This window comes from Anastrepha obliqua, chromosome 4, assembly GCF_027943255.1.
Source record: "Anastrepha obliqua isolate idAnaObli1 chromosome 4, idAnaObli1_1.0, whole genome shotgun sequence".
Classification (NCBI taxonomy): Eukaryota; Metazoa; Arthropoda; class Insecta; order Diptera; family Tephritidae; genus Anastrepha; species Anastrepha obliqua.
Window position 1 is genome coordinate 111,454,043 of NC_072895.1, and position 11,244 is coordinate 111,465,286.

The 11,244-nt window shown below is 34.3% G+C and overlaps 2 protein-coding genes across 2 annotated transcripts; one reads left to right on the forward strand and one right to left on the reverse strand.

The window, feature by feature from the left end:
• LOC129244531 (pre-mRNA-splicing regulator female-lethal(2)D) lies at nucleotides 1-7,319 on the reverse strand. The gene is made up of 5 exons (XM_054882207.1): nucleotides 6,318-7,319; nucleotides 3,532-3,656; nucleotides 3,248-3,472; nucleotides 3,071-3,179; nucleotides 1-1,699 (listed from the first exon to the last, which is right to left on the reverse strand). The coding sequence occupies exons 1-5, from the start codon at nucleotides 6,763-6,765 to the stop codon at nucleotides 702-704; spliced, it is 1,905 nt and encodes a 634-aa protein (XP_054738182.1). The 5' UTR covers nucleotides 6,766-7,319; the 3' UTR covers nucleotides 1-701.
• Nucleotides 7,320-9,052: 1,733 nt separating this feature from the next.
• LOC129244346 (tRNA pseudouridine(38/39) synthase) lies at nucleotides 9,053-11,041 on the forward strand. The gene is made up of 7 exons (XM_054881966.1): nucleotides 9,053-9,452; nucleotides 9,514-9,605; nucleotides 9,664-10,161; nucleotides 10,225-10,372; nucleotides 10,433-10,648; nucleotides 10,711-10,862; nucleotides 10,929-11,041. The coding sequence occupies exons 1-7, from the start codon at nucleotides 9,163-9,165 to the stop codon at nucleotides 11,039-11,041; spliced, it is 1,509 nt and encodes a 502-aa protein (XP_054737941.1). The 5' UTR covers nucleotides 9,053-9,162.
• Nucleotides 11,042-11,244: the final 203 nt, after the last annotated feature.

The window sequence follows — 11,244 nt, forward strand, 5'->3', positions numbered from 1 at the left end:
TTATTTTGTATTAAACCTGATTATTTATTCACTTAATTTAAACAAATTAATTATATGTCTATATTTTTAGCTTGTTCTTCATCGAAAACTTAATGCAACTATCGCTGTAATCTCACTAAAAAAAATCTCGGCCTTTTGAACCACATTAATAAAGAAATTAAAATAAAATAAAAATAATATGCAGAGCAAAAGTACATCATCAATTTCATCGGTTATTTTCAATCATTTTACTTTTTTTATTTTTATTACACATAGCTGCTAATAAAATTAATAAAACAGTGCATAAACTTAAACAAATTTTAAAAAATTATTTGCACATTGCTACTAATTTAAAATGTATGTAGTAGCTTTGTAAACCAAACAAAAAGCGCATTCTTCATCATCAACACATACACTTCTTTGCAGTGTACAGTTTTCTCCATAAAGTACACACGTGTAATATTTTATTAACTAATTGCTGATTATTTATTTACTATTTTGCTGCATAGCTATTTAATTTGTTTCTTATTTTCGTTATTTGTTTCTCAGTTATTGTTGGATTTTCCCTTAGCATCATTAAATTCTGCTTATATCTTTTGTTAAAACACTATAGCATTTCATTTCAGTAGAATTTAAAACGACAATTATATATTATTATATATACATGTATGTGTGTATATATAAATTAGTGCTATTTCTTCCAGCGTTTTGCAATTTCACGTTTAGTGATTACTATCGCCACCAATATTACCATTTTGCTGTTGGCGTACAGAACGTCTTCGCGTCATTATGCGTAGCGCAACTCCACTGGTGTTACTATCCATGGCCGATTCATCGATCGCCATGCCACTTGGATGCTCCTCATTTGCCATGCCAACAACCGCATTATCAACGATACTCAAAGGATCAATTGGTGCGATGGCACCTATTCCGCCTGTACCTAGCAATTGTGCATTGCCTGCAATACCATTACTGGCGTCATATTCATTTATTTCATTGGTTTGTATGGAGGAGCGTCGCAGCTTAGACTTCTTCGGTGGCAGAGTGCGTGGTGCGGTTACATGCGTTGGTGTAGCAGGCGCCGCAACTATTGCAATAACTGGACTTTCATTCGGATCAATGCACTCAAAATTACGTTTGCGCGCAGCCACAGTTCGCAACAAGGCGCCACCTGTTACTGTAGGTGTGGCGGCATTGAACGGATTCAAAGTGCTAGTGGCATCAACATCTCCCGTGATTTGGCCATGTTGCTGGGGCAGGGATGTTCCCTCGATCCCGTTGTAGTACTCATTAGGTGGTGGTGCATAATTGCGTAGACAAGCATTCTCATCGATCGTTTCCAATGGACGCGCAGCCACGAATTTTATATCGTTGGTGTGTGTAAGAATATTGTGCATTTGCGGTAGGATATTTTCCGTGTTGGTATTGTTTGTGACAGCACTGTTATAGGGTATGGCACAGGTTTCGGCAGCGTTGATCGGCAAATTGCTGGGAACCACAACGCCATTCAAACCAATGTGCAGCGATGGAATATTGGCTTCTGCATCTGTGGATTTCACAGTGTCTTCATTGTCCAAGGTGCCGGTTTTTATCTGATAGTTCTCCTTCTCCAAAGTTTGTATGCGATCGCGGGTGGTCTTGAGTTCTTGTTGAAGGTATAAGATTGTGCTTTGCATACCTTCGACATCCTCGTCCAGTTCGGGCAGAAAATCATCGACCTCTGTGAAAGGAGAAGGAAATAAATAGGCGATCAGCATACAAATTTCAATTTAACACGTAATGTTGTTGTTGTAGCAGTTTAGGTCTGTTCATGAAGCAAATAATTTGTAACAATTGTTATAAATTATCAAGTTTTGGTGTTGATGTATCCAAAAAAACAAAACTTGCAAAGTAGGTGATCTCTCACAAAAGGACATTTAATTTTGAGGGGAAGTTCCGAGTTCTTACCGGATAAATTTTTACTTTTACGAATTTGCAAGTAAGAAAAACTGCGATCGAAAGGTAAAAAAAACTCGAATTAAAATTTGCGAATTGAGTAAAAATTCTAAATTTTAATAAAAATGGAGAATGTAAGTAAACATATTTTGGAAAAATAAAATAAAAATATAAAATTTATAAAGTTTAATTGAAGTCATATAATAAATAGGCATCGACCAATGATATAAAGGTATGTACTTCTGAACCAGTTCAGCGGAACACGCAGGCCGGCAGCCACAGAGGAAGACCGTCAAACACATGTAGACGCATGGTAGAAATGGAGATGCAGAAGACGAATAAAACATGGACCGACATTAAATTACTGGCGCAAAATCGGGTCCAGTTAAAACAATTTGTTGAGACCCTATGATCCATATAAGAATAAAAGGATAAAATATATAAATACTTCTGAACCAGAACCTCCAATCAACGTTGCCGCAGTTTCCGAAATACAAATCGAAAGCATTGAAGATATCTTTTATGTTTTATGCTTGTACATCTTGGTTAGTTATTAATTAATTTGGCAAATAAACATATATACATACGTGCTTAGGACGGAAGCAAGAAAAATTTGAAGAAAGCTGTGATTGCCACAAAAATACAATCGCTAATGGAATGAAAGCGAGGGAATGGCACAAATTATTGTGTACAAAATAAAATCACGTGATGCCTGAGCTCGTTAATTTGCATTTTATTTGTTTTTTTTTTTCTATTTTTTTTATTTATTTTTTTGTTTTATTATTTTATTTTTTTTTTTTAATTTTTTTTTTTATTTTTTTTTTTATTTTTATTTTTTTTTTATTTATTTTTTTTTATTTTTTTTTTTTATTTTTTTTTTTTATTTTTTTTTTTTTATTTTGTTTTTTATTTATTTTTTTTTTTATTTAATACGAGGCAGCTCAGCTTATTTTTTTTTTTAATTTTTGTGATTTTTCACGCCAACAATTTAATCAGCTGTTCGCAAAACTTGCAAATTGTTACGGGTTTTGCGTTCATTTACTTTTTTTGATATTTTTCTCTTTGAGAACGAATTCTCGGAAATTAAGTTAATGGCTAGTTATAGGATAATTTTTACATGAACAGACCTAATACATGTATTTATCTCGCTATTTACCTGATTGTGACTTCTTTACTTCCTCGCAGAAGCTTTTTTGCATTGCCAATTCAGTCTCTAGTTTAGCCAAACGACCATTGGAGGTCATTTTACCCAGCTCCTCATTTTCCTATTATTATAAAAATGTATAGTGAATTTCTAAATTATATTACAAAATTAGAAAAGAAAAAACCTTACCTGATACAACAAACGACACTTCGCTATCAAACGTTTGCCTGTGTTCGAGTCTGGTGTGAATTTCCAAGCGGACAACTCGTTTTGTGTTTCCTCCAACTTTGCCTTGGTAGCTTTTAATTCTTTCTTAAGTTTTTCAAAAAGTAAGTTAACAGCTGGATCGAGCAAAGCTGATCGCAATGCCAATGCAGTGGGTGCTTGTGCTGCTTTATATTCGGCAATTTGGCTCTAAATTAATTGAATTTGTTACCATTTTTGTTGTAATTAAATGCAATCTCAATTCTTACCACATAATCCTGAAATTCTTGTTCCTTATTGGCCAAGCGGCGCATGAGTATTTTTTCTCGCCGCTGTGCGTCAACGCATTGCTGCGAAAGCCGCGCCTGCTCCAGCTTGAGGCTCTCAATTTCATCTGTATTGACGACGAAAAAAGTCATTCATATAATAGGATTCAAGATAAACTACTTTGTTTGAACAAATATTTGTTAGAATTTTCTAAATAATTTTATAGATATGAGATGAAATTTTGACACATACTTGGAATGAAAGCATAAATTTAACATAATACATACACATACGTACATTATATCAACAAGTTATAAAATAGTTAATTACATATTGTTTATTTTTTATTTTATTTAATTTTTTTTTTTTCTAAATGGAACTTAATACGAAATCATACCAATACTGAGTGCAACAAGGTACGTTTGTATGCGCATTGCCGCCCATTTCGTGATTTTGGAGTTGGCATTTTATTTTCTGATTGTGTTGCTTCTTCTGTTCGTTGCGTTTCGTTACGTTGTTGTTGTGTATATATGTCTTGGAAGGCGGTCAGCTCAGTGTTGAAAAATGTGACAACAGACCATTTAAACCAGATCGTATCGTTACGTATATTGCGACGCGAATTAAACGCCAATATATATTTGTATTTCGTATGAAAGCAGTTTAGTAAAAACAATTCTGGTGAACTTTTATCTGACTTATTTTCCGCAATACACAAACACACGCAACGAACTATTTTTTTTTTTTTTTTCAGATACTTTTCATATTGCTTTCACGCGCACAACCAGCACTGTATTTTGTTTACAAACAGTTTTTTCTGTGTGCCAAGGCAATATTTTACCTTTGATTAAATTACATAAATATTGCTGAAATGCTTTTTGCTTGATAGCGAATTTCCTTTAGCGAATTTCAACATGCCAACAACGCACACATTTTTATACACTCAATTTTATTACATTTTTTTATATGGATTTCTTTAAGAAAAACACAATTGCATCGACAACCCACACTCTTTTCTGACGCTTTTCAGATAACTCCGATATTTACACTTTACAAGCTTTCTATATACAAATGTTCGTGAAGATTTATTATTTGTCGTGTTACAAATTTTTTTTGACAAGCGAAGCATAGAAAACTGTTGGAATTTTCTGAGTAATTATTTAATGCTTAAAATATCTGTCCATTTTTTTTCCTTTACCAATAACCTATACCTACATTAATAAATGTTTTGAAAGCTAAAGCGCTTATGAAAATTACAATAGTTTTCTATGCTAATACAATCAAAAAAATGCTGCAACTTTATTCTTTGCCGTTTTCACAATTTTGTTATATATTATTATAAATTTAGGGCACTACTTTTATATTTTTTAACACACACTTGCGCGCCAACTTTTGACTATACGCTTTATTATAAGGCCCTTTAGAAAAGTATATAATATTATTTATATAAATTTGATTTTTTTTTTTTTTTTTTTTTTACTTTTTCTTAATTTTTTTTTTTTTGCGCTAATAGCACACTTACATTCCTGAGAACACATTTTTTAAGTTCGATTCTTAGCTGCATTACAATACGTTATTTCATTTTTCTATTTTTTTTCTTCTAATTTTTCTGCAAATAATATCAGCAAATATTTAACGTAGAGACACGAGAGCGCAGCACATGTAGACAACAACTGTAATAGAATTAGATGCAACAGGGTTGGTTGAATAACCAATATGGTGATAGAGAAACGACCGTGGGTGTGGCAGGAGCAGAAAAAGGACGAAGAGCTGCAAGAACACACGACGTAAAAGATAACACCAACGACGATTGAGAATTGTCGCTCACAACAAAAACTATGGCCGCTGATTTATTTTTTATTTTATAATTGGTATCTATTTTCGGTTGCAAAATAGTGTATTGCAATAAAGGTTTAAGTTGCAGAATGGAAATATATACAGAAGAAACTTTTGTTGATTTTTTCGATTAATAAGATGTTTAAAATACACTTAGTAAAAAAAATTTGTTTGAAAGCTTTTTGCTTATTTAAATATTGCTTCCAATCACTTTCGCTATTTTTTGAAAATTTTGTTCATGATTGGCTATAACACAAGTATTAATAAAAAAAAGTTATCATATTTTGTATTATTCATGCACTTGTTTCGTTTACAGTTCATTCCTTTGTTTTGATTTCCACAGTTTATATATCACTTATCTTTATTTTCTTTATTATGCCTTTCATAAGCATTTGTTTATTTAGCAAGTTATTGCTTAAATAAACATTTTTCATTTGCTGTCTCTGCACCTTATTTTGTTTTAATTCGCACCACAGTCACGCTTACAAACTATAATGATTAGTAGTACTCGAATGAAAAAGTTCTGAAAGAGTCAAAAAGAGTGTTCGCTGTACGATTGAACATTTGAGTTTTTCATAAACAATCATTACACACGCTCCACTTAATACACTTCGTAAAATCCGCACTTACCGCAAGTTTAGCTCTAGCCCAACTTATCCATAATTTATGGATTAGTGTCACAGCCTGCTAACTTTTATTAAAAGTATTCGCATATAAAACTTGCTTAATGTACAAAAGTCAGTACAGAAAAATATTTAACAATTTAAAAAAGAAATCAAAGTAAAAGTACATTGTTTACTAGTAAAAATATGTAAAAATATTTTGAAAAATAAAACATGTTTTTCAACACACACCGAGTATTGTAGCATACGTTCTTTACTTTGTTCATACTTGTCTTTTTGTCTTCAATTCATCTCTATTTTTTACTATTAAATTGTTCTCATTCAATATATACCTTCGAGCAACCGCTGCCGATGTTCGGCAGCAGTAACGGCCTCAGCAACAGTACCAGGCTGTTGTTGCTGCTGCTGCTGAGTCTGGTGATGTTGATTGTGGTGGTGCACATGTTGCTGCTGTTGCTGAGTTGGCGGCGGCGATGGTGGCTGATGTTCCGACGTTAGCATATGGGTCGCATGTTGATGCATATGCCGCGAATGATGATGATGATGGTGGTGTGAGTGATGATGGTGTGAATGATATTGATGCTGCGGCTCTTCGCTACCGGATGGCGTTGGCGAGGCAGGTCCAGATGGTGGTGCACCAGCAGCACCCAAACCGATGCCACCACCTCCACCACCTACTCCGGTATTGCCGTGCAAATTTTGTTCATATTGTTTCGACATTTTATCGTAACTGTTCATCAAAGGTCTCTGATCGTCCATAGTCATTGCAGCGACACTCATTACAGTACAGATGGCAAATACTTTGCCACAAAACTAGTTTATATTAGTTTTTAAAATTTCTTTAACGTTTTTTTTCGAACGCAGAAGCTAGTAGACTCTTTAGACTATTACCCCGCACCTTTGTCGTGATTGCTTTCTACAAACTAACACGCCACGCAGCAGCACGTACGCCTTGCGCGTTTGTTTGGCTTTTTTCACGAGTTGCTTTTGCTGCCTCTTCTCCTTTCGCTTCTCGCACACTTCTTTCTTTATTCTTCTGTGCTACTTTTCTATGCTCATATAACTTTTTAATTGCTTATAGATTCTTCTTCTTCCACCTTGGTGAAATATATACGCATGGAAATTTTAGGTAGCGCTCCGCTAACTCTAATTTTTTCACTACCAAATTTCACGCACTTTTCGACTTTTTCGCAACTTACATTCACCACTTGCGCATTAAATGTTTATTGAACTATATTTTTTTAATATTTTTCCAAGAAAATTCACACTTTTTCTACATTAAATATTAATTTTTCGACGCAGTGAAAACTCGTCGCGTCACAATTATACTTGCTGAAAATTCAATATGGTGGTCTTTCATCTTGTCGATATAAGCGAGAAAGAGAGAAGCGTATAACATGTTTAAAAAATGGCGAACTCAATGACAGGGTTGTATTAAGGCAAGTTAGGAGCCTACAAGAGAAATCAAATTTTTAGTAAATTACTATTCAAAAATTAATGAATATATAGGCCCATATATACCACAAATTATATGAAGTTTTTGCCACTACCTCCACAAATTCCTCGTGAAAGCGCGTTATATAAATAATTTTTTGGTATTTAAGAAATGTAAGCAAATAGTTTACAAATTTTTCTTTCGGGCTATACAGCGGTATTTAGCATGTTGAATTGATAAAGTTGTTATTTTCAATAAATTATTCTGCAACATAGACATTTGCGCAAATCTTTCTTTTATATAATATTAAGCCACTTTAAATTATCTAACTTTAACCTTAATTGATGTATACGAGTATATACGACATTTTTATATGTCACATGCCCTTATTCTGTAATTTTTGCAATCTTTCCATTTGAATCTTTAATCACGAATTTATATATTTTTATTGCGGTCATTATAACTACTTTATTGCGAATTCTTCTAAAGTATGCTACTTTTTTACAAATCTTCTTGCATATATATTCAATACGACCTTTAAATTCTACTTTTTTGTCATTAGTTATTTCTAGATTTTTGATTGTGTACATTTTTTTCAATTTTGTTGTTTATTTGTAATTCAAATGTCACGCCAATGTTAATTTCTAGCATTTTTGTCTTTTTTTTTAAATTTAATTTAAGTTTTCTCATTTTCAACCGTTTAGTTACCTCTCTATATCAACTAATATTTTATTTTTACATTCTTCCTCAGTTTGTTCTTCAGCATAAATCGGGGTGTCATCACCGTATAGTACTATTTTACAACTCCTTATAACCTTTTTTTCCTTTTTTAGTCATTTCATATTCTTACAATTTACCATTTACCATAATAATAATACCATTTACTTTAGTTTTTCAGTGACTATTTTCTAAGTATGTCTTAAACATATCTAGTTCCACTTTTCGAATCCCATATTTGTACTTTTTTTGTAACAAAATTCCTCTGTCAATCGTCTTAAATGCCCTCTTGAAATCCAAAAAGCCCGCCATAATTTTATTTTGTTTTTCACTGGTTTCCCAATCATTTATGATATAATTTTACTGTTTCACATGAATGATGTTTATGAAACCCCTATGGAATTTTGAGAAAAGTTCGTTAACTTCCAAATATTCTATAAGTTGCTCTTTCACTACGCTTACCAAAATCTCCAAATAGTTTTTAATGTATTAATAAGCCCAAACCTCCTTTTGCTTTAATTATTTTTTGGCTCGGAGTTATCATTGACTCTTTCAGTGAATTTGGAAATATATCTCTCGTAATTGACGTCTTTACTATGACCGTTAGCGAGTGCGCTATTTTGCTGCCGTTATCTGTTATCATGCCCTGGCTTATTTCTAGGAAATCTGGTTTATTTTTCACAGTTTTACATGTATTATAAAATTCTCTAATGTACCTCTCTTAGTCTGGTACTATCCTCAGCCTCCACACAAGATTGAGCGCGCTGGCAATTATCATACATTTCGTTGCCTTAAACATCACACCGACATAAACTCAATGCGGACAGTTTGAGAGCCCCTGGTATAAAAATCTTCAACACGAAAATTTGAATATGGCAACATTCTGCAGCAAAATGAAAAAATTTCTACAAATTTCTCAAAAACCAAAATATTGCCGGAAATCCTTCAATGTGTCTTATTTGCGAATGTGTCACATTGTGCGGTAAACAATCCACATTGTTTACAAAAATTCTTTCCACAGGACGATGAATGAGAAAAAGGTGCAAATAAATAAACGCGGAAAAGGCCGTGTGAGTCGCGAGGAAATACAAGACTGGAGTAAAGAGGAACTCATATCCAAAGTCTTACAACTGGATGCGTACAATTTTCAAATCCGGAATTTATTACAAAAGAAGTTGGGACAAAGTGATGGAGAATTTTATGAGCAGCTCGCCAAACTAGAGGCCGGCGAAAGTCCAACTGTGAATAATGTACCAGAGGTTGGTCAAACGAAGTCAAACCAAAAACCACATAAACGTAAATTTGACTTTAAGAAGTAAAAATTCAGTTCTTTAATTTCTTATACATTTGCTAAGCATTTACAATTTTCACTACAGTAGCCACAAGCGGCACGTGCTGATGAAATTGCTCTATTTCGGCTGGGATTATCACGGCTTGGCAGTACAGGAAGATTCAAATGCTACAATAGGTGTGTCCAGTCTTATAGTCACACTTTATTTAATTTACAATTTACACTTCTGTTTTAGAACACCATCTATTCCAGGCACTCATTCGCACTTGTTTAATTGAGTCTCGCGAAACCGCACATTACCACCGTTGTGGCCGTACAGACAAAGAAGTAAGCGCCTTCTGTCAAGTCATCTCCATAGACTTGCGTAGCAAATATACGCCGGTACAGCAGCTACAACCTGAATCGCTGGCTAATGAAATTGACTATTGCGCGCTGCTGAATCGAGTGTTGCCGCGCAACATACAAGCTGTAGCATGGATGCCACTGCGTAGCCCGGTGTACAGCGCGCGTTTTGATTGCGTTGAACGGACATATCGTTACTACTTTCCAAAAGGTGATTTATGCATCGAATCAATGCAAATGGGCTGTGAATTGTTGGCGAGACATACAGACTTTCGAAATTTCTGCAAAATGGATGTTAATAATGGCGTGACAAATTATATAAGGCAGATATTTAAGGCTAGTGTTCAGCGGTGTGAGGTAGAACAGAATGACGCTGATGATGATAAAGATGGTAAATAATTGGGAATTGAATATTGAGAACTTTTCGGCGAATAACTATAAAGAATTTCAACAGGCTACGCCATGTATATGCTGGAGATCAGGGCAAATGCTTTTCTGTGGCATCAAATACGTTGCATTATGGCTGTATTGCTGCTCATTGGCGAAAAGAAAGAGGAGCCAGAGGTCATAAATGAATTGCTTGATGTGCAGAAAAATCCATGGTTAGTGATAAAATTAGACATTTCCGTAGCTCTTACAATAGATGCACATTTTTCCATTAGTAAACCACAGTATACACCCGCCATTGGTTTGCCATTGAACCTCTTTCATTGCGAATTTCGTAAAAACACCATACAACCCGCTAATACTGAATCAAATAGTGAGCACTCAGCACCGCCAGCAGATGAGGAGCATACCACCACTTGGATATATGGCGAGGAACATCTACAAAAGCTTATTGAAGCAGTGCAAGGTGAATGGATGCAGTATAACATAAAGTAAATATAAAATAGCCATATTTTACAATTCATTGCTGCATTTTTCATTTTCCGCATTACAGAAGTACTATGATACGCGATGTGCTACATCAGTTAGAACAGATACAGCGAAGGGAGTATAAAAACTCGGCACCTGTGCAGGCCCAGGCTTGGTTGCTGCAAGACGGCGTGCGGCCACGTCAATATCAACAGCTTTTAAATCGCAAACGTTGTGGTAAGAGTTTGTAATAATTTAAGAAAATTAGAAAGCGAAATTTTTACTCAAAACTCTATTCGACAGAGAGCTTGGAGAACCGCATTGAGCACTTCATAAAGAAGCAGCGTTTGGTTGTTACTGAGGAACCAGCAACGAGAAGTAGCCAAATTATAAAAAGTGATACTTATAAAAAGTGATACTTAAAAAAAAAGAAGTAAAATATTTAGTTTACGAAATGATTTGTTTCATTATTCATCAACAGTTTGGTGTTAGTTTGAGAGCCTGTTGTTGTTGCTGTTCTAGCAGCATAAACAATCCCCATATATGTATATACTGGGAATGCTGCTGCAGTGACAGTCCTTGGCCGGATATAAATCCGGGTCGTTCCGGTTACGTAGAA